Below are 26,280 nucleotides of genomic sequence, written 5' to 3' on the forward strand. Positions count from 1 at the left end.
GACAAAATAGAAAGAGAACAATGAAGGTATCTTGAAAATTGACAATAACAATATTGCAAAGGAAGGTAAGATTTGGTGAACATGCCAAATGGTTAATGTAAGTATTAACATTACAGAATGAGGATAGAATAGTGCTGGTCAGACATCCCTTTGAAATTAATGGTTCATCAGATATGGTCATTCAAAAATAAAAATGTCATTAAGATAATAAATGATGAAATGAACAAATTCCAAGGACTCGGGCCTCGTTTTCTGCTGATTTGCAGACCATGGTTCCATGCCTGTGAGGTTGGTCCTCGGACCCAACTCAGATTTTTGTAGCAGGTATTTTTATATATATGTAAACAATGAGGAACCAATCACTCGCTGTGTAAATATCGTGATTGTCTGCAGATCAGTGACATGTCAAAAGATTTAATAAGGACCAGAGGGGCAACCCTTCCACACAGAGTTGGTAGATGGAATGAGCTGCTAGATGAAGTCATTCAGGCAGGTACAATAACATTTAAAAAATATTTGGATAGGTATGTGGATAGAAAAGGTTTGAAGGGATATGGGCCGAGATGCAGGTAAATGGGACTAGCTTGATTGGACAACTTGACTGGCAATGAGGAGGTGGGCCGATGCTGTGCTGTCCAGCTTCATGTCTGCTATGTGGTGGTGCCATTTGTTTAGGCTGCTGCATCTTGTGATTCCAAAACCAATCACTGCTTGCCAGTTTGGGTGGGAGTAGTTTGTAAATCTATATCATTTATTTCTAAGTATTTTAATGTGAATTATTGCTTTTGAATCGTATATATGGCACATTTATGCTTGTTGGAGGGTATATTAGGTATGTATGAAGGAGAGGGCCTAGTGGTGTCTGCGGGAAGTCTGTGCTTCTACCCCGTACAAATAATGGGAAGCTGAAGCAAGGAGCATAAAAGCAGATGAGCAGAGGAATGAAAAGTATAAATTGATGAGATTAGATGGAGGAGATAGGGGAATGGCTTGGGTAAAGCATAAACACTGCTGTATCGGTCAAGCGGGTTGAATGAACAAAAACAACAATATCAATGACAAAAATATGATTGGCAGAGGTACAAGGATAATATTTGAATCTGCTGAAATTAATTTTGGCTGAATAAGGTGCAAATGTTACTGCACTGACCATACATGTGCTACTGAGGAGAACCTCTGGTTCAGTAAGCCTGCTTACCATAATACCTATTGAAACAGGCCCAGACAAACTTGTAGTTGTGAGTTACTCTGTTCACTACAGCTCCCAGACAGCTGACACAATGCTGAACGACCTGTCAGAAAACAAGATGAATACCATTACACAAAGTACTAAATAGACTGACTCTTCATATTCATCACGTATATGACATGTCATCAAATGGACTCTGCTCTGCAGCAGCACCAAATGTTTTACCAGCATGTTGAAGGTGAACAAAGTTCAATCTTCACAAAAATAATTTGTTACCATGTACCGGAGGGGGGAACGTGGAGAATCAGCACTTTAACTGTAATTATTAGTGACAGGCTGCCAACAATAAATAACATTTTACAAAAGCTAGACCATATAAATAAAACCATACATCAGCAGGTGAGAGAGTATCTGCAGAGGAAGGCAAGGGTTGTTCTGCTTTGCATAGAGTCTCTTGAGAAAATATTCACAGCAAAGCAAGGCAATGAGTAATGCTGTGTGAACACAAACAATTCCAGCCTTGGTCCATCAGGTTAGAATGAGGGAAGCGTGTAGCATCACACAACTGTCATGCCACAGGTGGTGGCCAATCAGCCCGTCAAATCTATACCGACTTCTAGAAGAGCAATTCTATCATTCCCAACACTTGCTTCATTCCCACAGCTCTGAACATCATTCTTTTAGTGTCCAATCAATTTCCTCTTAAAAACAGACTGACCGTTCCCACTAACATGTTGATAGAGCACAAAAACAGGTCACATGGAGGGTGGTGGGTGCATGGAACCTGCTGCCAGGGGTGGTGCTGGAAGCTGATAAAACAGGGGTGTTTAAGGGTTTTTTAGATAGATACATGAATATGCAGGGAATAGAGGATATGGATCCTGTGCAGGCAAAGGAGATTAGTTTAATTACGCATCATGATCAGCATGGACATTGTGGACTGAGGGGCCTGTTCCTCTGTTCCACCGAGTCCATTCCGACTACATGTAGGTATGTTACAAAACCTACCTGAATCGTCATTGGGAATCTGCCCACAGCCAGGTCCGCGTTTTGGCGCTGTTTGGAGGGGGCGGGTTTAAAACGCGATTTTTACTAGGCTGTACTAATCGCAGATGTTCAGCCTAGTAAATCATTAACGAAAAATCGCTGCAAGACCCGGTCGCAAAAGGTATTATTAGTTTTATAGGCCTCGATAATATAGTTATAATAATACTGTCTCATTGTGCCCCAGGGTTTTATAAAGCAAACAATTAAAGGTATGTACCTTATTTTTACATTAAATGGGAGCGAGTAGTTCATTTTGGGCTTTTTATATCCCGCAGTATTTTTCTCGGCATTTTAATTAGTTCCACATGAATGACTAGAAAGCCGATTTAAATGGGCATTTATTTACAGCAATTGAACACTAATTCCTTCCATTTGGCCTATAAATTAATGGACATTGTGAATTATTTGTGAATAATCTTTGGACACTTAGGCTATTTAAAAATGTTAATCTTTCCTGAGGACTATCTAAGATCACAGCTGTAATGAAAATCCACAAGATGCTAATTTCCGAGTACGAAAATGGCCATAACTTTTTTAATACTTGAGATATGAAAGTGAATTTGGTGTCAAATTAAACTTATTGTTATGCTTTATCTGATGGGATAAATTGCAGACTTGATTTTTAAAATCTCAAAATTTTGTAACATTGCTACTACATGCATCCATGACACTAATTCTACATGAATCCCATTTTATTCTCTCCACACCCCCATCATCTCCGCACAACTTCTACTACTCCCCCACCTTAGGGGCAATTTACAGCAGCCAATTAACCCATCAGCTAGCACATCTTTGGGATGTTGGAGGAAACTCGGGCACCCGGGCGGGGGAAGCCCACTTGGTCACAGGGAAGATGCACAAACTTCACACACACAGTACTGGAAGTCAGAGTTGCAAGCAGAGCACGAGCACGGGCACTGTGCCCTGGCTGTGTCACTCAGCTACCATTGTTATCAGCAACAAATTCCACATCATAACCACCCGCTGTGGAAAAAGTGATTTCCTCACCCAAACGATTGAAACCTTAAATCATCTGTAAATGGGAACAGCTTCCCTCAATTGAACCCATTCAGACCAGTCATACACATATTCAAAATTATCAAAACAGTTCTTGGTCATCTTTGCAGGAAGGGGAACACCTTCAGCCCACCTTGTGGCTGAGATTGCCCAGTTCCAGTAACTCTTCCACTGACGTTTCTCCCCCTTTCTAGAATCCTTGAATCTTTCCTGGGTGAAACTTAACAAAGGTCAATGGATATCCTGGGTGACAGGTAGAGCTGTCAACTCTGGGTTGATTGCAGATGGTTTTGTAACATGATGAAATGACAATATGAACGACCCCCAGCCTAGAGTGGCGTAGCCCAGGCCAAATGCTTTATTCGATTCAGCACTGGCTTCACATGACGTTTCTCTACAGCCGTAACCCTGTACCCACGGCACACCAATGCATACGAGAGAGGATTATACTGGAGTGCTGGATCAGGACATACAACAGATGAGACATATGAAGCCTAAATATGTCCTCCTAAGTTGCTCTTGGCAATCTCACAGGTTTTATTTATTCATGGGACATTCCCTGATAAATGGGGGGGGGGGGGGGGGGATTGGTAATCTTACCACCAATCCCAACAAATATCACACAACATGCAATGGGTCAACTGGAGCCCTTAAGACTGGGACAAATAGACTTTATTTAGGTAATTTAATTGTGGAATATGAAGTGGAAGTCGGTAAATGGAGTGTGGAAACACACTGGCCAGGAGCAAACTGAATTGCAGTGCAACTTGAGAGTCTAAATGACCTCGGCTTGTTGAGTTTCATCAGCACCAAGATAGACTGTTCATGACCCATAATAAACCCCATGACTCTGACAACACACCGATTCAATAAGGGCAACAACCAGGACAACCCAACACAGCTCCTATCATGATAATGTTTGCTCTGGACATGAAACTGGAATGGGATGGAGAAGAAGATCTATCCCAGACTAGTCAATTCGGTGCTTGATGTAGTCACACTCTCAGTTTGGATCTCAGATTGTTCCATTACACTCTTTGTAACGTTATCTCAGTGGTAACCTTGCCTGAAAGAATGCAGTTCCAACAGTTCTCAGAAAGGTGACACCATCCAGGACAAACTGGTCAACTTGCTTGGCAGTGTATTCATCACATTTGCTCCTTCCACTACCAATATACCTTGGCTACAGTGGGTACCATTTTCAAAATGCACTAATTATTCTCCTTGATTATTCTGACGGCATCTCCCAACTACACAAGGCTCTATAAGGCACTGGTCAGACCGTATTTGGAGTATTGTGAGCAATTATGGGCCTCATATCTAAGGAAGGGTGTGCAGGTGCTGGAGAGGGTCCAGAGGAGGTTTAAGAGAATGATCCCAGGATCAGGTGTGGGTTAACGTATGATGAGCATTTGTCGGCACTGGGCCTCTACTCACTGGAGTTTAGAAGGATGAGGAGGGACCTCATTGAAACTTACCAAATAATGAAAGGCCTGGATAGAGTTAGAAACATAGAAATTAGGTGCAGGAGTAGGCCATTCGGCCCTTCGAGCCTGCACCGCCATTCAATATGATCATGGCTGATCATCCAACTCAGTATCCCGTACCTGCCTTCTCTCCATACCCCCTGATCCCCTTAGCCACAAGGGCCACATCTAACTCCCTCTTAAATATAGCCAATGAACTGGCCTCAACTACCCTCTGTGGCAGAGTTCCAGAGATTCACCACTCTCTGTGTGAAAAAAGTTCTTCTCATCTCGGTTTTAAAGGATTTCCCCCTTATCCTTAAGCTGTGACCCCTTGTCCTGGACTTCCCTAACATCGGGAACAATCTTCCTGCATCTAGCCTGTCCAACCCCTTAAGAATTTTGTAAGTTTCTATAAGATCCCCTCTCAATCTTCTAAATTGATGTTGATGTGGAGAGGGTGTTTCCACTAGTGGAAAAGTCTAGACTAGAGGTCATTGCCTCAGAATAAAAGGAAGTTTCCTTTCGGAAGATGAGGAGGAATTTATTTTGTCCGAGGGTGGTGAATCTATGGAATTTGTTGCCACATAAGGCTGTGGAGGCCAAGCAATGGATATTTTTACAGTCAAGATAGATAGATTCTTGATTAGTATTGGTGTCATGGGTTTTGGGGAGAAGGCAGGAGAATGGAGTTCAGAGAGAAAGCTAGATCAACCATGATTGAATGGCGGAGTAGACGATGGGCCGAACGGCCTAATTCTGCTCCTATCATTTATGAACTCATGAGCACAGCAAGAAAATGGGAATCCTTCCAGATTACTTAATGTCAATTTGGCTCATTCATCTCATTGTTGGTCTTAAATCTTGAAAATCCCTCCCTGCAGCACTGCGGAATTACCATCAGCACATAGATTGCTGCAGTTCATGGAGGCCATCACTGCCACACCACCACCCTATCAGAGACAATTAGAGATGGACAACAAATGCTGGTCTTTCTAATGACCCAGACCTTATGAATGGATAAAGTAAGGATAACCATCTTAAGCTTATCAATATTACACGTCCTTCATTAGCAATCTCCCCCACACTTTTTCTAATTTCTTACCATTTGATGAAAGCACAACTCCCAGGTCTCAACACAACTTAACCACAGTTAAGGCATATTTGAGATATTTGAGTTTTGCGTCATGGGATATCATAGGAGTGTAGTGCAGGTGAATGCATGGCTGGAAAGAAAACCTGAGGGTGGGAGATTTAGATTCTCGGGATCCTGAGACCCATTGTGGGGAAGGTTGATGGGCCAGAGGGTCTTGGCACCTCAACAGGCAGGAGCTCATATCCCAATGGATGGATCTTCTCGTACTGTTAAAAGGGCATGTGAGTGTGTATGCGTGCATGCATGGGGGAGAAAGAGTGATGGGAAAGTTGACATAAATTGATGAGAAAGAAGTGCATCGCGAAATAGAAGGCAGAAAATAAATGACTGAGTTTGAAATGCAGTGAAGTCAGAGGCTAGAAAATAGACAATAAAACTGGGCTGTGTTTAATACACTATGCCTAAATGCAAAGGATGCTGACTGGTTGATGCCACTGATAAGTGCATGATATAGCTGTTACTGAAACATGCCTTAAGGAGGGACAGGATGGAAATTCGGCATTCCTGGGAACACAGTTCATAGATAAGACAAGAGTCAGAGCATAAAGGATGGCAATATTGTTTGAAGAAACACTTACAGTTGTGAGAATGGGGTGATATATTAGAAGGATCATCAAATGAGGCCACAGGGGTTGAACTAAAGGAAAAAAATGGCAGAGTGTTGGGAGGCACAGCAGACTCCAGGGGAGGTAGAAGAGCAGATTTATTAATACACCTGCAAGTGTCAAAGCACTATGAACATAATAATGGGAGACAATCAGTGCAAAAGGCATAGAATTCCTGAAATGCATTCAGGAGATTATTGTTAGCTAGAAAGCTGAAGAAAAGTTGTAGATTTAAATTTTAGAGAATTACAAGCTGGGAAGATGGAAAGTGATGATAATTCTATGAAAACCATGGTTGCTCCAGTCTACACAACGTTCCCACACTCACCCAATGCTTCTTCATTCTGTTGTAGTTTAAATGTATTTTGAATTACTCCACCTCACCACTCTCTGGTGTGGATTCCTGAGTGAAGAAATTACTGCCCTCCCCCATCCTAAATGGATTTCCCTTTTCATGAAGGCCAAGAGAATGACTACAATGGAACTGAACAGGGGCATAAGAGGCAGAGGCAGATGACGGATAAAGTTTCTTCATATTTTCAACCTACATTCACACAAGAACAGGACGTCTTTGTTATAGTTAAGAATGATGAATATGAAATAAAGGATGAGATAAAGCTTAGTAGGAGTTCAGTATTTTCCAGTTTTAGTTTTTTTATCATTAGTATTTTTGAATGCAGATAATTTGTCGGGCCTGAATGAAATAATCCCAGGTGGTTAAATAAAAGCGAAGGAGTGAATTGCAGAGGCTCAAATGCAATTTTTCAACCCTTCCTGGTTCCAGGTGTGAAGCCAAAGGAGTGGAGGACAGTTAACATTGTAACCTTGTTTACACAGGGAGGATGGGATAACAAGTCACCCAGCTTAACTGAAGTGCTGGGTCAATCACTGAATCCATTCTGATGGACAGTGCAACATTCATATAGAATGGCACAGATTAATGAGTCAACATGGATGTGTTAAGGGAAGATCATGTGTGACTACTTTAATTACATTCTTAAAGAAGGCCACGGGGAGTGTTAAGAACAATAATATTACTAGATAGTGACAATATGGATCCAACATTGGATCAAAAGGCTCACATCAAATTTTGTAAAGGGAAAGCAGTAAGCTTTATTCTGCAAGAAAATATAGATCATCACATTGATTTGGGTCTAACATAGAAAATTGAATTTAATAAAAGTGCAAGAGAGTAGATTGCTATGATTAGACATCTTTATAGCCCCAGAGAGAGGCCACTGTTATTCCTTTGTTTAAAAAGGGTAAAAGGGATAATACAGCAAATTATAGGCCGATGACATGGTCCCCATTGGTAGGATAATCCAGATGATTAACATGCATGAGATCCATGGTGAATTGCTCGATTGGAAATAAAAACTGGCTTGGCCAAAGAAGATGGATGTCTATGACAAATGGAGTTATGCAGGGATCTGTACTGGGACCTCTGTTGTTGGTGAAGCAAGTTGGATGAACATGAAGATGGGCTGATTAGAGTCATCGTGATACAGAATGGAAACGGATCTTCAGCAACCTTGTTCATGCCAACCAAGTTGGCATTCTGGGCTAGTCTAACATGTATACTAATTTGGTCCATATCCCTCTAAACCCTTCCTATCCAAAAATCTGTCCAGATATCTTTTAAATGTTGTAATTGTATACGTTTCTATAGTTTAGTCACAGTTCATTTCAGATATGGACTACCCCGAGTGGAAAAAATTCACTCGAGGTCTCTCAAATCTTTCCCCTCTCCCCTGTGCCCTCAAGTTTTAGAATCCACTACCTTGGCAAAAAGACTCTTAAGGGAATCAATGCCCCTCACAATTTTGCATACTTCAATAAGATCACCCCTCCTATGATCCAGAGAAAAAGTCCCAGCCTATTCAACCTCTCCCTATTACTCAAGCCAACAAATACAGATAACAGCCTGGTGAATCTCTGCTGCACCCATTCCAACGTAATGACAGCCATCCTTCCAGATATTAATCAGTTTATTTTATTCATGTGTGTATATATTTATACAATGGTATATGATCTGTTCTGTAGTCATGCCTACTATGTTCTGTTGTGCTGAAGCAAAGCAAGAATTTAATTGTCCTATCAGGGACACATGACAATAAACTCGAATGAATGAATGAATCAACTGGGTCTGGGTGACTCTAAGTGTGGTTTCACCAATGACTCGTACAGCTGCATCATGATGTCCCATCTGTTAAACTCAATACCATTTCCAATGAAAGAAAACATGTCAAACGCCTTATTCACCACCCTGTTCATCTGATATCACTTTCAGGACATGATGTACCCGCATTCCCAGGTCTCTCTGTTCTACAACACTCTACCATTTACTGTGCAACACGAGCGCCCAGGAGCGGAAAAGACTACAAAAAGCGGTAAACACTGCCACGTCCATCATCGGCGCTGACCTCCCTACCGTCGAGGGCATCTATCGCAGTCGCTGCCCCAAAAAGGCTGCCAGCATCATCAAGGACCCACACCATCCTGGCCACACACTCATCTCCCCGCTGCCTTCAGGTAGAAGGTACAGGAGCATGAAATCTGCAACATCCAGGTTCAGGAATAGATGCTTCCCCACAACCATCAGGCAATTAAACTCAACTCAAACAAAACTCTGAACATTGCCCTTTATCTGATTATTTATGTGTGTATATGTTTATTCAATAGTATATGGTCACACTGATCTGTTCTGTATTTGTTTATGCCTACTATATTCTGTTGCACTGAAGCAAAGCAAGAATTTCATTGTCCTACCTGGGACAGATGACAATAAACTCTCTTGAATCTTGAATCGTCCTGCTCTGGTTTGGCAGACCAAAGTGCACAACCTCACACATTAACGTCAGAGTTAAATTCCATCTGCCATTCCTTGACCACCTTTGCACTGATTTCCATCCTGTTGTGAACTTGGGACATCCTTCCTCACTATCCATTATGCCATCTTTTTTAAATGTCATCTGAGACCACCAGGGGCGCCGGGGAGATGGCCAGCCCTGCCAGCAGTCTGTTCGTTTTGTTCATCTTTTGTTATTTTTAGTGTTTGTTAAAAGTTTGATTTAATGTACTTTGGTTTGTTTTATGTGGGGGGAGAGGGGGAGAGGGGGGGAAATCGGGGGAAACTTTTTTCCAGGTTCTTACCTTCCTGGAGATGTGATCATTTTTCAGCTCACATTCTCCGGGCTCTGCAGCCGACCATCGCTGGAGCTGGAAGCCGCCTCGGACTGTCGTGAGCCCCACCGCGGGGTGCGGACTTAACATCGGAGCGGACCCCTTGCCTGGGATCGCTCCCACCGCGGCCTGTGGAATTACCATCAAGGGCTCGCAGCCTCGGGAGAGGCAAGCCGGGAGCTCCAACGCTGCAGAAGGTTTGACCAGCCCCGACGCAAGGTTTGATCGCCCGGCACGGGGGAGCTGATAACCCCCTGATGCAGGAGCTGAACGCCTCGACACAGAGGGCCCGAACACCACCGGCTATGGGAGTCAAGATCATCCTGTTAACGGGGACTCAAGGCCCCCGACCAAGGAAGAACACAAGGGAAGGACAAACTTTATCTCACCTTCCATCACAGTGAGGAATGTGTAGGAGTCACTGTGGTGGATGTTCATGTTAAAATGTGTTTTTGAGTCTGTTGCTTTTAATTGTATGACTGACCTGGCCAGTGAAATTCCTCGTATGTTGCAAAACATACTTGGCCAATCAAATCTGATTCTGAAAAATCTGAATCTGATCAGCAAATTCACTTACACTGTTAACTACACTGCCATCCAAATGATGCAGTTTATAAAATTATGAGGCATAATAGGCTAGATAGTCAGAACCTTTATCCCCAGGGCAGAAAAGTCAAACAATACAGGGCATAGCTTTTAGGTGAAGGGAAAAGCCTGAAGGAGAAATGCAAGGCAACTTATTTGCCCAGATATTGGGAGTGCCTGGCAGGGTGGGGTGAGGGAGCAGTGGGGATGGTGGGGGATTCAGACAGGGAATGGAGGATATTAATTATCTGCAGGGTTATCTTGGTCAGCACCGATTGTACGCTTCATTATGCTCCTGATTAAATGCCTCGTTGTCACCTTCCCCTAACTAACAATGAACTATTCTACATTTCCTTGATCATCGTTTGCTTTGATCTGTCGTTTTCACAACTTACTCTTCCATATCTCTCGTCTCCCTCTCCCCTTACTCTCAGTCTGAAAGAGGGCCTCGACCCAAAACGTCACTCATTCCTTCTCTCCAGAGATGCTGCCTGTCCCACTGAGGTACTGTATCTTCAGTACAGACATTGTGGGCAGAAAGACTTGTCCCTGTGCTATGTTCTGACACATCTTGGAAGATGCAATAAAGAGGAATATATCAGGGAATTGAGTGGGGGAGTGAACAATGGGACTTGGATTGTTTGTCTATGGATTCTCAAAGATAGCACGACAGGTCAGTATAGTGAGAAAGCAAATTATTTATTAGTCAAAACATGTTGAAAGCATGCTGAAACTGAACTATTTTAGTTATACCACAGTATGAATACTGCGTATATTTCCTGTCTCAATATAACAGGGAAATGTGTTTCCAGTGGAGGAGGTGCAGAGAAAACTTGAGGATGTAACCAGGACTGTAAACAGTTATGATGGAAGATTAATCAGATAGGGTTGTCTATTTTTAGGGGATGCTGAAGGGAGAATTAACGAAACAGTACAAAATTACTCGAGGGTGTAGATACAGTTGATTGGAAAGACATGGTAGGACAGGCTTGAGGGATCTGTGGCCCACTCTTGTTCCAGTTGTGCTCTTGTGAGGGCCTCACCTCCTGCATCATAGCGTTTCTATGATTCGAACCCATTGTTTTAAATGTTCTAGAGCCCTAGCAATTTGTTTTACTCCCGTTGAAGATTTGCTTAGTTTATTTTAGTTACCGTTTAGAGATACAGCGTGAAAACAGGCCCTTCTGCCGACCAAGTCCACGCCGACCAGCAATCCCTGGACAATAACACTATCCCACACACACTAGGGACAATGTTAATTTATACCAAGCCAATTTACCTACAAACCTGGACGTTTTTGGAGTGTGGGAGGAAACCAAAGACCTCGGAGAAAATCCAAGCAGTCACGGGGAGAACGTACAAACTCTTTACAGACAGCACCTGTAGTCGGGACAGAACTCGGGTCTCTGGCACTGCAAGGCAGCAACTCTACCACTGTGCCACCCTAGTCTCTAGCTGTCTCAGTTCTCTTGCTTTGTTTAAAATGAAACCCTTTGGTTTATAATGTATCTCTTTATTGTTCCCACAGAAAATATCACCAATTTGACCTGTTTTCCCGACCTGAAATTTATCAATGATGGCCACTACTGCTAGTTGTGTAACATCAGCAGACTTTGGATAAATACCCTGTACAAGTCTGGATCATTCACATACAGCTGAAGCAGCAGTAATTCCATTATGTGTGCTGCTCCTGTCCAGTGTGAAAAACAATCACTACCCACACAGATTCTTGCCCCTTGTCAATTCTGCACACACACACACACACACACACATTGCCACTACTCCTTGAATCCCCTTTTATTTTAATTCAGCACAATTGTTCCCTTATTGCCAAAGTTTTACGTCTTAATCCCTTCTAGACCCATTGCATTCTGACAGCATGTGGTCTCTCCTGTTCCCTTTTGTCAGTGTTTAGTCCTCAAAGGATCACACAATTGGAAAGAGGAAAACTGGAGGTTGTCACAGACAAGAATCATAACAGTCATACAGAGGAAAAAGCAAATCCTTAATAAACTGTTTAATAAACAATGACACAAAAGACTGCAGATGATGGAATCTGGAGCAAAAATCAAACTGCGAGAAACTCAACAGGTCAGTCAACATCCCAGGAGCAAAATGGACAGTTGCAGTCTGCTGCAGATATGGTGATCACTTTGCCAAGCAACGTGCCATCTTCCATGGCCATCAGAAGCTCCATGCCAACCAGCCTATCCTCGGCCTGCTCAGCACCAGGGAGAGGCCAAACAAAGACTAGAGAAACTTGCACTGTGAAAAATCACACTGTAGAAAAACACTTTTACTTTTAATCTGTTTACATAATATTCCAAGCTGGATTCTTACCGTCATTCCATGCTTGAGGATAAGCTTCATGAGGTCTTCCTCTATTGTGGCCAAGAAGGTCTCACTTGGATGCTCCATCAATGGAACCACCAGTTCCAAAATCTTTGCCACATTGCAGATGACAAGGAAGTCACTCTGTGTCTAGAAATGTAAGATCAAATGGGAAATATAGTTGAGCAAAATATGATCCTTAATGCCCATAAGAATAACCCTCCAATACATGGCTTCCATTTCATGTTCAATTCAGCCAGTCCAATCACTGTGCTCCCTTGTCCATTGAAGCTACCAATTTCATCTAAGCTGCTTCCTCTTTACTTCATTCCAATTATTCTTCAGCCCACTTGCCCAGCTGATCAACAACCCGCTGCAATTTTTGAGAACCATCTTTATCACCCACTTTAGTGTGATCTGCAAACCTATTGATCATGTATATTCTCATCCAAATTATTGATATAAACCCCGAAACCCCTCAGCACCAATCCCTGGCACACCTCTAGTCAAAGGCCTCCCTGGCACACCTCTAGTCACTCTCTGGCTCCATGAAGCCAATTCCTTATCCAGTCAGGTAGCTCTCTCTGGATCCCATGTGATTCAGGCCTTCCAGAACAACCTACCAGGTGGAACCTTATCAAATGCTGAAGTCACAAAGACAACGTCTACAGATTTGCTCTCGTCAACCTTTTGGTTACTTTACAAAAACTCCGATTCGTAAGATATGATCTCCCAATGTACAAAATGATGCTGACTATTCCTAACCAGCCCTTGTCTATCCAAATGTAGACATCTCTTATCCCTCGGAATCCTCTCCAGTAACTTGCCCACCACAGATGTTAGGCTCACTGGTCTATAGGTCCTAGTCAAGTCAAGTCAAGTCAAGTCAAGTTTATTCGTAACATACACATACGAGATGTGCAGTGAAATGAAAAGTGGCAATGACTTTGTGCAAAAAAACAAACAAACAAACAACCAAACAAACTACAAACAGAATCACATATTCTTTTACATATTAAATATTGTGGGCGGAAGGAAAAAGGTTCAGTAAAGTTAGTCCCTGGTGAGATAGGAGTTTACTGTCCGAATGGCCTCTGGGAAGAAACTCCTTCTCAACCTCTCCGTTCTCACAGCATGGCAGCGGAGGCGTTTGCCTGACCGTAGCAGCTGGAACAGTCCGTTGCAGGGGTGGAAGGGGTCTCCCATGATTTTATTGGCTCTGGAGTTGCACCTCCTGATGTATAGTTCCTGCAGAGGGGCGAGTGAAGTACCCATAGTGCGTTCAGCCGAACGCATTACTCTTTGCAGAGCCTTCTTGTCCTGGGCAGAGCAATTCCCAAACCAGATGGTAATGTTCCCGGACAAGATGCTTTCCACAGCCGCTGAGTAGAAGCAGTCTTTTCCTTGCAGCGTTCTTGTATAGAGCCACAGCATTAGCCACCTTCCAGTCTTCCCACACCTCAGCCTGATGTAATGACAATTTGCATATCTCAGCCAGGGCTCCTGCAAGTCCTTCTCTAGCCTCCCAGTGTCCTCAGATATATCTGATAAAGAGACATCTAGCTACTTATTATGTTCTTGAATTAACATGCACAACCCTAATCCTACCCCAACCACTTCTTGCACTAGAATGGACTTTTTTTTTTTTTTAAACCTCTTCCCATTAATCCTTACTATCCCAAGTGCTGATTGACCCAGCTCCCCAGAATGCTATTCTAATGACATTCCCATCACTGATGTTCGAATAATGTCCCTACTGTCAGATGCTTACATTGCACTTTGTGGTAAGATATGGCTGCAGTGTCATTGCATGTTTCACCATCAGATGAGGCTGGATTTTGCTGAACAGGTATAACGTGATTAAGCATGCCACCAGACAGTTGGTATTCATGCCTTTACTGTCCGAATCTGCAGGAATAAAACAAAATGCAATTAACACCATAGCATCTGGGAAAAGTCAGGTTGTCTTGCAAGGAAAGATAAAATTCTGGAGGAACTCAGTGGGTCAGACAGCATCTTTGTCCAACAGAGTTTGGATTGTTATCCTTCTTCAAACTGATTGTGGAGGGGGGAGAAAACTAGAAGGCAGGGGAACGACAAAGCCTAGCAGGTAATAGGTGTACAGGTGAGGGTGGAGTTTGATAGGCAGATGGTTGACAAAGGACAGAGATTAAAAGACAGAGGGTGTGAGACAAAGAGATTGATGTCACCAATTGTCCAAATGCCGTGACTTGAAAACGCTGCTGATGTCCTCCAGAGATGCTGTCTGTCCTGCTGAGCTACTTCAGCGTGTGTCTATTGTTGTGGTTGCATGTGTCTCCTTGTTGATTGAGGAGACAACGCTGCAGTTTTCATCCACAGAGTTTAGTAGTAATCTCAATTTAAACATTCAGGATTCTCAGAGACAGCAGCAGTGTTGTTGCCAATAGATTGTCTCTTCTAGTTGGAGAGTTTGGAACTAAAGAACAAATCATCAGAATAAGGGATTGGCCAGTTTGTGCTGAATGAGGAGGAATGCTGTTTATGCAATCTTTGGAATTTTCTCCCCAAGAGGGCTGGGAATGGCTGAAATAAAATACGGAAATTCTAGATACTGTCTGCAGGTCTGGAATCATCTGTGGAAAGGGGAAAGGGGGTAGCTCTTCAGTTGGAAAGCATCTTACAAGAAAGAAAGTGCAGTACATGTGGTTTGTATAGAAACAGTGCAGTACATGTGGTCAATATGATCATGGCTGAGTATGGTCATGGTATGGACTTTCACATGGGAGACTGGTCCAAATGGTCAGGGTTCATGCCATCCATTTGTTTAGTAAACTGGATCCAAAATTGTCTTGGCAACTAGCAACATGGGGGTGATGGTAAAGGAATGTATCTGTGATTGAATACATGTGACCACTGGCATTGTACAGGGATAAGTGCTGGCACATTTGCTTTGTGTAATATATGAGAATGAATACAATATGGATGTAGAAGGCATGATCTGTAAGTTTGCAGATAATTCTAAGCCTGATGGAGATGTTGACTGTGTGAAGGGTAATTTTAGGCAATGATGAGATAGGCTGAGAAATGACAAATGGAATTTAATCCAGACATGCGAGGTGAAACGTTTTGGGAAAACTAACAAGGTTAGGACAAGCACCATGGTGTGGGGAAGCAATGAGGAACAGAACAGAGATATTTGGTGTACATCCAAAGATCCTTGAAAGTGGCAGCACATGTAGCTAATGTGGTTGAAAAGGCATTTGGGGTACTGGTCTTCATCAGTCAAACTCACACAGCACAGAAACAAGCCCTCTCAGCCCACCTCATCGATGTGACAGTGACGCCCACCATCTGCTGCGTTAGGCCTTTGCAGAACCGTAGGATAAGCTGTGGACAAGTGACTGAACTGTGGACTGGGGTCAAGGAACAAATGCCCGACTCCTGCTCGGATTTCCTGAGTTCTACCATCATGACCAGAGCCAGTAGTTCTAATTCCTGCATTTGTAATGATTGAACCAATTAAACCTTGGCCAATCATACAATTAACAAAACTATTTCAGCGCAGGCCTTTTACTGTCAAAGGGATTTGGGAATCATACTCAACAAAGAAAATTAGGAGGCAAAAGACTCTTCAATGTCAGCACTCCTAGATTTTTAGAGTTGCATAGCATGCAGAGCTGCCAAGTTTTGTCAGAGCATTTCAGTATTCTAGTACCTGAAAATCAGTATTTTGCTGAGGAAATCAGTATTTTTATGCAGTGCCATTTTGCTGAATTTTTTGTTATTTTTATGTGCGATCATACGCATGTAAGAGTACAAGAATGCATAACTTTCCGACATGTCTTCTACGCACCTTACTTGCCATCTCTTTGTATACTGCTGTTTGAACGGCTGCTTCCTGCTTTTAGCACCAGATGATGATGTCGAAGACATTTTGGAAGCCTCCCTATCCCTCCCTCGCTCTCACTCCCTCCCTCTCTTTCCCTCCCTTCCTCTCTCCCTCCCTCTCTCTTTCTCTCTCCCTCCCCCTTCCTCCTTCCCTCCCACCTTTTTTTCTCCCTCCCTCTCTTATTCCCTCCCTCCATCTCTCCTTCCCTGAACAGTCTGTGACTCATAGCGCTGTGGCCAAAGTGCTATGTGTAAAGCCCATAGCGCTCCAGCTGGTAGCGCTATATTTAGAACCCATAGAGCTGTAGCTGACAGCTCTTCGTTTAAATTCCCGCATGCTAAACTGACAGCGCTGTTTAAATCTGGTGCGGGACATGCAGATCAAAGCTTACAAAAATAATCAACCAGATCTTGAAATTTAAAATACCAATAGATTTAATCTGTTATAATTTTTAGAGGTACAGTATGACTCTTTATATCCTTGCATTTTTTAAGCGGCAAGATGAAACAGGAACTCAGGCTGATTTTTAAAAAATCGATATTTTACAAAGCAAAATCGTACATCCGTATTCTTATCACATTTCCGTACAAAATACGGAAAATGCGTACTACTTGGCAGCTCTGAGCATGGTAATAGGCCCATCAGCCCCTATAAAAGGGATTAGAATAATGTGGGCCACACAGGGGCAAAATGGATTAGTGAAGAGAAGCATCTTGACAAGGACAAGTTTATAAATGAGTTGGAACCGGAATCTGGAAAAGGCTTTATGAAGGAGTAGAGTTGCTTTCTAACTGGTGAGAAATGTACTTCATATCTATTAAATGCAGTGCCTATTTTCTATGTTTCCAAGTAAACATAGAAACATAGAAATTAGGTGCAGGAGTAGGCCATTCGGCCCTTCGAGCCTGCACCGCCATTCAATATGATCATGGCTGATCATCCAACTCAGTATCCCGTACCTGCCTTCTCTCCATACCCTCTGATCCCCGTAGCCACAAGGGCCACATCTAACTCCCTCTTAAATAGAGCAAATGAACTGGCCTCAACTACCCTCTGTGGCAGAGAGTTCCAGAGATTCACCACTCTCTGTGTGAAAAAAAAAAAAAAAAAAAAAGTAGTTGGAGAGGAAGCTTTGGGCCTCATCTGTGCTGTACCTGCTCAGGGGGCACCGTAGAGTACCATGCTGCCACAATATTGTGGGAGGAAAATGAACAGAAAGATGGTACATTGACATCAGTGGAGTGGATCTAAGGCAGGATAGCATTGAAGGCTGGAACATTTTGGAACTCAAAAGGAGATTTTGTTTTGGCGGGGAATGGAAAAATTCTGGTAAATCAGTGAAAACCACTGGAGTCTGATGGTATTCCAAGAAGTTGCAAATAGCTCTGGTAATTCAAATGGTAGCAACACCAAACTGTATCGCAAAGCCAACGATCTAGTCAGGACACGGACATAGCAAAGAAAACTATTCCATAGACAAGGTTTGAAGGGAGTCAACACTATTTACCTGCCAATGACTCCTCGTATTTCAGAATGTGTTCAACCAGGTTATCCACTATCTGGATGCAGGCTTTCCTCACAGGTTTGTACGAGGCATCTTCCTCAGACTTCAGCAGCTGAAAACATGCCACAAAGTTCCATTAGCTTATTGCATTATCCCAGCACAAGCTCAACCCAGTTCCCAAGACACAGATGCAGCTTCCAATAGCACAAAATGCAGCTAGCTAGTTATCTGCCCTCAACTTCCAGAACGCAAATACAATGACCTATTGTACCCCTTCTTATATCAATTTCCCCACGTTCAGGAAGAAATTAGTTATAGAGCATCAAATTACTTTTTGTTTGAAGTGCATTGTCACAAATGTGCTGGCTTTCATGGGCTAATCATGGGACACTACAAACTTTTGTGAGTTTGCCGATAAGGTTCTACATCACATACTATGCGTTTTACCCATGAAATTGAAAAGTTCTCAACGTGGTTAGGTGGTAGAAGTCAAAGGGACGGACATATCTATATGGGCAGAAGTGACTTGGAATACCTCTTAAAAATCTGTATTGGGACTTCTACCATTCATCATTAATTACTTAGCCAAGTAATAAAGGCCCATATATTTGAAAGTGTAGTTAGAACCACAAAATGACTATTGTGAGGGGATGAGACTGTAGTTCAAGTTTATTGTCATATCAACAAGGACAGTGAAGTCCTTGACAATGAAAAATCCTGCTTGCAGCAGCATCACAGACACACAAAAAAACGCACATAAATGACACAAATTCTAAAAGAAAGACTATGCAAACCAACACATTAGTGCAAAAACATAATTAACAAAAGTCCACAGTGGTGTAAGAGGTGGGCAGTGGTGTGCTGTTGTGGGATTGTGTTGGTCTATTCCTTAAGATTATGTAGTGGGACTTCAGGCTTGTGTACCTCTTGCCAGTGAGAGGAGGGCATGGCAGAGCCACTGGTGGCGATCCTCAAAGATGGATATCATCCTGGGGCCACGCCTCAAGATGCAGACTCAGATAAATGATTTGGACTCGGGTAAATGCAAAGTTGGCCATTTTAGTCCAATAAAAATGTATGTATAGTTTAAATTCTTGCGGAGGTCACTACAATGTAGCAGCCAGGTACAAAGAAGCTTATTGCATGCAAGTCTTTATATTATAGAAATCAATACAAAGGGGAGCTAGGCAGTAGTCTATTCAAAGCATGTTTGGAATAGCAATCAAGTGGAAAAATGAAGTGATGAACTTTGGCAGAATAAGGGAAGATAAAGTCGACAAGATGGCACACCACGAATGGGACAGATGCATCTGAATGTACATGTGCGTGAATTCATGTCCATGCCTTGTTAAGTCAAGAATGGGGCAAGTAAAGTGAATTAATCTGAGGATTCATAAATGAAGCATGAAGCACAAAAGCATGGACATTACATTGCACTTATATAAAGTTGCACTGGTTACATTATAATTGGAATATACATTCAATAGGATCACCATATTTTAGGAATGGTGTAACATTTCCAGGTAAGGTGCAGAAATGATTTCAAGGATGACAACGCTTAGTAACCAGTTCAAGTTAGAGAAACTGAGATTAAGGAAAGAAGGAAACTGAGATTTAGGACAAGGAGCAGGCGAGTAATATGGACCCAGAAGAGTGGAGAAAGACGGAGATGCCGCAGGCAGATATCCTCATTTGTACATGGAAAGAGTGATATTGAAGACCACAAACAGAAGAAATTGAATTTCAGATTTTGCAGCTGTGCCTGGCAAATATTGAAGAACTTTTCAAACAGTCTCTTTAATGCATTTGCTCAGTTTTAAAGGGCCACATTTAAATAAAGGAACAGTGACTGTGCACTTTTGTTAACAATGGTGGGATCCATTTGCGCTGAGCTTATTTCTGCACCACATACCCATACTAACACTAGAATTGCCCCTGACAATTGCCTAACTCCATCCTACACAACATTCTGAGGCACCAACTCCCAACCCATCAAGCAGCTCCTGTGGCAGTCTGTATGTCTCACCAGCTATCTCTACACCCAAAGAATAGAAGGGGCAGCAAGTCATCCTCAAACCCAGGGCATTGCCCAAGAGACACAATTAGAAATTGTTGTTACCTGGTGTGAGTTTAAAGCAAAAGAGGAAACAACAATTTTCACCAGAACAAAAAATATTCAGAAGAATCCAGTAGAATTTCAAACATCATTTTATCAAAATAGGAATTATTGTTGGAAATCCCTTGACTCACCCTCCATTTCACATCCAGCCCACCTAATTTACAGAGTTTAGCCCCATCATTTTAGTAAACTCCATTTAGATTCCCCTTGCAAGAAAGTACTCAATTCTCCATTAAAGCCCAGCAAGATGATAACAATACCTGAACTCCCCATTAAACCTATCACCTAAATTAGTAAAAGGGAGACTCGGGCAATGGTAATTTGTCACCACATATACTTACGTTCTGAAGAAGTTGCTCAAACCAATCGTACCCAGTATCCCTGCACGCAGCAACCTGTAAAGCAGGTGAAAGGCAGGCATGAGTGGGTGGACTGAGTGGAAGGATGCTGCCTGCAATCTGCAATGATCAGCAACTGTACAAAGCCACTGCCTTAACTGTCAGTGTCATAGGTGGGAATCACTGCCCTGGAATATGCCAGCACACACAGGCTAGAATTAGGACATCGTTCTTGCATTGATTCTTTACATCTATCAAATGAGAGCCAAAATGGCACAATCCCCAGAATTATGCCATTTTGTATTGAACCTTCATTTCTGATTATCATTGAAAGTGTAGGAGAAGACAGCAATATATACAGGGGGACAGGGGGACCTGCAATATATACAGGGGGATCTGCAATATATACAGGGGGACCTGCAATATTTACAGGGGGACGTGCAATATATACAGGGGGACCTGCAATATTTACAGGGGGACCTGCAATATATACAGGGGGACCTGCAATATATACAGGGGGACAGGGGGACAGGGGCAATATATACAGGGGGACAGGGGGACCTGCAATATATACAGGGGGACAGGGGGACAATATATAGGGGGACCTGCAATATATACAGGGGGGGGACAGGGGGACCTGCAATATATACAGGGGGACAGGGGGACCTGCAATATATACAGGGGGACCTGCAATATATACAGGGGGACAGGGGGACCTGCAATATATATACAGGGGGACAGGGGGGACCTGCAATATATACAGGGGGACCTGCAATATATACAGGGGGACAGGGGGACCTGCAATATATACAGGGGGACCTGCAATATTTACAGGGGGACAGGGGGACCTGCAATATATACAGGGGGACAGGGGGACCTGCAATATTTACAGGGGGACAGGGGGACCTGCAATATATACAGGGGGACAGGGGGACCTGCAATATTTACAGGGGGACAGGGGGACCTGCAATATATACAGGGGGACAGGGGGACCTGCAATATTACAGGGGGACAGGGGGACCTGCAATATATACAGGGGGACAGGGGGACCTGCAATATTTACACAGGGGGACAGGGGGACCTGCAATATATACAGGGGGACAGGGGGACCTGCAATATATACAGGGGGACAGGGGGACCTGCATATATTTACAGGGGGACCTGCAATATATACAGGGGGACAGGGGGACCTGCAATATATACAGGGGGACAGGGGGACCCGCAATATTTACAGGGGACCTGCTGCAATATATACAGGGGGACAGGGGGACCTGCAATATTTACACAGGGGGACCTGCAATATTTACACAGGGGGACCTGCAATATTTACACAGGGGGACCTGCAATATTTACACAGGGGGACCTGCAATATTTACACAGGGGGACCTGCAATATTTACAGGGGGACAGGGGGACCTGCAATATATACAGGGGGACGTGCAGAGAGAGGAACAGACAAGGATTCCTACAGTTACAAATACGATCCCAGCATTCCTCCTGCCAAGACAACCAGTCACTAAGTAACCACAGAACATTCTGGAGTGGGAGGGGGCAGCCGCCAATATTTACATCATGGGAGAAATTGGCCACGCCCTGCATGCAGATTTTAAGCAGCAACTAAAAGGAAGACCTCAAAAATGGCGATTGTTGGACAATCTTCGACGTCATGCAGAAATTGTAGGATAGTGCAGACAATCCACGGCTTGTAGAAATGGTGAAGGGAATGCGTTTGATTCTGACAAACAAACACGCGAATTAAGAACCAAAAAACAGTCCATTCGGCCTCTTGATCCCATTCAATAAGATCGTAGGTGATGTAATTGTTACATTTACCACTGTAACCTTTCATCCACGCATTTACCAAGGATCCATCTTCCTCTGCCTTCAAAGGATGAAAACTAATCTCCCACTATCCTTCGAGCCAAAGGATCTGAAAACACGTTGCCTCATCCATGGGAAACCCCATACTTTTAAACAATGACCTCAAATTCTAGATTTTCCCAGAATGGAAATCGTCTCCTTCACATCCACCTGATTAAACTACTCAATATAACTTTCACAGATGATGTTTCTGGGACATTGGGACCATGTCTAGACAAGTTAGACTCGCACAAGACAAAAGACAGGTTGCATCTGAGCAAGACTCGGACTAATGTCGTATAGATCACTCTTAGTGCAAAAGTATTGAACTAGGGATGGGTAACTATGCAAAACTCAGAATACAAAAAAAGACAGAGCGTGAAAGGCAAAGTAAACTAAATATTGGAAAGTAAATAAGAAATACAGCTGCATATAATGATATATTCAAAAGTGCAAGGAATATAATTTATAAGGCTTTGTGAATGTGCTGAGGGCTCATTTAAAGATAAAGCAGATATTTGAAGGCAAATCCATCTCTGGTCAATGGGATCGATTCAGGAAATGGATCCTATTGATCAGAGATTGATTTATGAGTCCTTCGCTCATTCACAAAGCCTTAGGTTAAGCCTTAGCATGGTTTGGGAACAGCTCCATCCAAGACCAAAAGAAATTGCAGAGAATTGTGGACGCAGCCCAGACTATCACATAAACCAACCTCCCTTCCATTTAAACCTCTTACTCTCGGCAACGGCAGCAGCATAATCAAGGACAAATCGCAACCTGGCCACTTCTCCCTTCTCCCATCGGGCAAAAGGTATAGAATGTGAATGGTTTATACTCTCTAGAATTTAGAAGATTGAGAGGGGATCTTATAGAAACTTACAAAATTCTTAAGGGGTTGGACAGGCTAGATGCAGGAAGATTGTTCCCGATGTTAGGGAAGTCCAGGACAAGGGGTCACAGCTTAAGGATAAGGGGGAAATCCTTTAAAACCGAGATGAGAAGAACTTTTTTCACACAAGAGAGTGGTGAATCTCTGGAACTCTCTGCCACAGAGGGTAGTTGAGGCCAGTTCATTGGCTATATTTAAGAGGGAGTTAGATGTGGCACTTGTGGCTAAAGGGGATCAGGGGGTATGGAGAGAAGGCAGGTACGGGATACTGAGTTGGATGATCAGCCATGATCATATTGAATGGTGGTGCAGGCTCGAAGGGCCAAATGGCCTACTACTGCACCTAATGTTTCTATGTTTCTATGTGAAAACGCACACATCCAGATTCAGGGAAAGTTTCTTCCCAGCTGTTATCGGGCAACTGAACCATCTTACCACAACTAGAGAGCAGTCTTGCGCTATTATCTACCTCATTGGAGAGCCTCGGACTATCTTTGTTCGGACTTTACTGGAGCTTTTCTTGCGCTAAACATTATTCACATTATTCCCTTTATCATGTATTTGTACACTATGGATGGCTCGATTGTAATCAAGTATAAATTGGAGTTATATGGACGGGAAAGGAATGGAGGGTTATAGTCTGAACGCAGGTACATGGGACTAGGGGAGAATACGTGTTCGGCACGGACTAGAAGGGTCAAGATGGCCGGTTTCCGTGCTGTAATTGTTATATATGTTATATGTTATTGTCTTTCCGCTGACTGGTTAGCACGGAACATGACAATTACTGTATTTCCCGGCAATGAAGACGCCATTGTTTACCCAAAAATAAGGCAGGAAAATGTACCTGCGTCTTGGAGGCCGAAGGTTAGGTTGTTAGCCAAGAAAGATAGACTTGGCTGTCCCTCAGAAGAGCAACATCAAGAACGATGTTGAAGAAGAGTTCCTTTCACAGCGTGTGGGGAGTCTGGCCCGGGGAGGGAAGTAGCTCGGGTGGCTGCGAGCGGCAGCCGGGAACGGGCAGCGGAACCAGCCGCCACCTCAGCATCTTCTGCCGGCCCGCCCGCCAGCCAGCCAGCCACGGTGTCCTTCGGCACAGGCGCAACCGGTGGTGGTGGTGGTAGTCGGGTGGCTTTCCCTCTCTCTACTAGTTCCGGGGCAGGCGACCTGGGCGCTACAGTCAGTCCAGGGGCTCGCAGGGGATCTGGGAACTGCACTAGCCCCAGGGACCCGAGGGATCTGGGAACTGCAGCTAGTCCCAGGGACGCGGGGGATCTGGGAACTGCAGCTAGTCCCAGGGACGCGGGGGATCTGGGAACTGCAGCTAGTCCCAGGGACGCGAGGGATCTGGGAACTGCGCTAGTCCCCACGAGGGATCTGGGGACACGAGGGATCTGGGAACTGCACTAGTCCCAGGGACACGAGGGATCTGGGAACTGCACTAGTCCCAGGGACGCGGGGGATCTGGGAACTGCGCCAGTCCCAGGGACGCGGGGGATCTGGGAACTGCACTAGTCCCAGGGACGTGAGGGATCTGGGAACTGCACTAGTCCCAGGGACGCGGGGGATCTGGGAACTGCGCTAGTCCCAGGGACGCGGGGGATCTGGGAACTGCGCTAGTCCCAGGGACACGGGGGATCTGGGAACTGCACTAGTCCCAGGGGCACGGGGGATCTGGGAACTGCACTAGTCCCAGGGACACGGGGGATCTGGGAACTGCGCTAGTCCCAGGGATGCGGGGGATCTGGGAACTGCGCTAGTCCCAGGGATGGGATCTGGGAACTGCGCTAGTCCCAGGGGTGCGGGGGATCTGGGAACTGCGCTAGTCCCAGGGACGCGGGGGATCTGGGAACTGCGCTAGTCCCAGGGACGTGAGGGATCTGGGAACTGCACTAGGCCCAGGGACGTGAGGGATCTGAGAACTGCACTAGTCCCAGGGATGCGCGGGATCAGGGAACTGCGCTAGTCCCAGGGACGCGAGGGATCTGGGAACTGCACTAGTCCCAGGGACGCGGGGGATCTGGGAACTGCGCTAGTCCCAGGGACGCGGGGGATCTGGGAACTGCACTAATCCCAGGGACGCGAGGGATCTGGGAACTGCGCTAGTCCCAGGGACGCGGAGGGATCTGGGAACTGCACTAGTCCCAGGGACGCGAGGGATCTGGGAACTGCGCTAGTCCCAGGGACGCGGGGGATCTGGGAACTGCACTAGTCCCAGGGATGCGAGGGATCTGGGAACTGCGCTAGTCCCAGGGACGCGAGGGATCTGGGAACTGCGCTAGTCCCAGGGACGCGAGGGATCTGGGAACTGCGCTAGTCCCAGGGACGCGGGGGATCTGGGAACTGCGCTAGTCCCAGGGACGACGAGGGATCTGGGAACTGCGCTAGTCCCAGGGACGCGAGGGATCTGGGAACTGCACTAGTCCCAGGGACGCGAGGGATCTGGGAACTGCACTAGTCCCAGGGACACGAGGGATCTGGGAACTGCGCTAGTCCCGAGGGATCTGGGAACTGCACTAATCCCAGGGACGCGAGGGATCTGGGAACTGCGCTAGTCCCAGGGACGCGGGGGATCTGGGAACTGCACTAGTCCCAGGGACGCGGGGGATCTGGGAACTGCGCTAATCCCAGGGATGCGAGGGATCTGGGAACTGCGCTAGTCCCAGGGACGCGGGGGATCTGGGAACTGCACTAGTCCCAGGGACGCGGGGGATCTGGGAACTGCACTAGGCCCAGGGACATGCAGGGGATCTGGGAACTGCGCTAGTCCCAGGGACACGGGGGATCTGGGAACTGCACTAGGCCCAGGGACGCGGGGGATCTGGGTACTGCACTAGGCCCAGGGCATGCAGGGGATCTGGGAACTGCACTAGGCCCAGGGACGCAGGGGATCTGGGAACTGCACTAGTCCCAGGGACGCCAGGGATCTGGGAACTGCGCTAGTCCCAGGGACGCAGGGGATCTGGGAACTAGTCCCAGGGACGCGAGGGCTAGTCCCAGGGACGCGAGGGATCTGAGCGCTACAGCCAGTCCCAGGGCACGCAGGTGATGTTGCCGACCCCTGGACTAAACCAAACCCTTGATCCAGTCCCGCCACCCTTTTTTTCAAAATTTAGCA

General features: G+C 44.8%; 1 protein-coding gene across 4 annotated transcripts in view; it reads right to left on the reverse strand.

Annotated features, from left to right (window-relative positions):
• nipblb (NIPBL cohesin loading factor b) overlaps positions 1-26,280 on the reverse strand; it is a 333,312-nt gene that overhangs the window by 42,906 nt on the left and 264,126 nt on the right. For all 4 annotated transcript variants that reach the window (XM_055631095.1, XM_055631096.1, XM_055631094.1 and 1 more), the window contains 5 exons: positions 20,415-20,468; positions 17,958-18,066; positions 14,351-14,487; positions 12,589-12,729; positions 1,199-1,292 (listed from right to left, as the gene is read on the reverse strand). In XM_055631095.1, the coding sequence (XP_055487070.1) occupies positions 1,199-1,292; positions 12,589-12,729; positions 14,351-14,487; positions 17,958-18,066; positions 20,415-20,468 (535 nt within the window). The remainder of the gene's footprint in view (positions 1-1,198; positions 1,293-12,588; positions 12,730-14,350; positions 14,488-17,957; positions 18,067-20,414; positions 20,469-26,280) is intronic.

Source organism: Leucoraja erinacea, unplaced genomic scaffold (assembly GCF_028641065.1).
Source record: "Leucoraja erinacea ecotype New England unplaced genomic scaffold, Leri_hhj_1 Leri_64S, whole genome shotgun sequence".
In the NCBI taxonomy this organism is placed as follows: Eukaryota; Metazoa; Chordata; class Chondrichthyes; order Rajiformes; family Rajidae; genus Leucoraja; species Leucoraja erinaceus.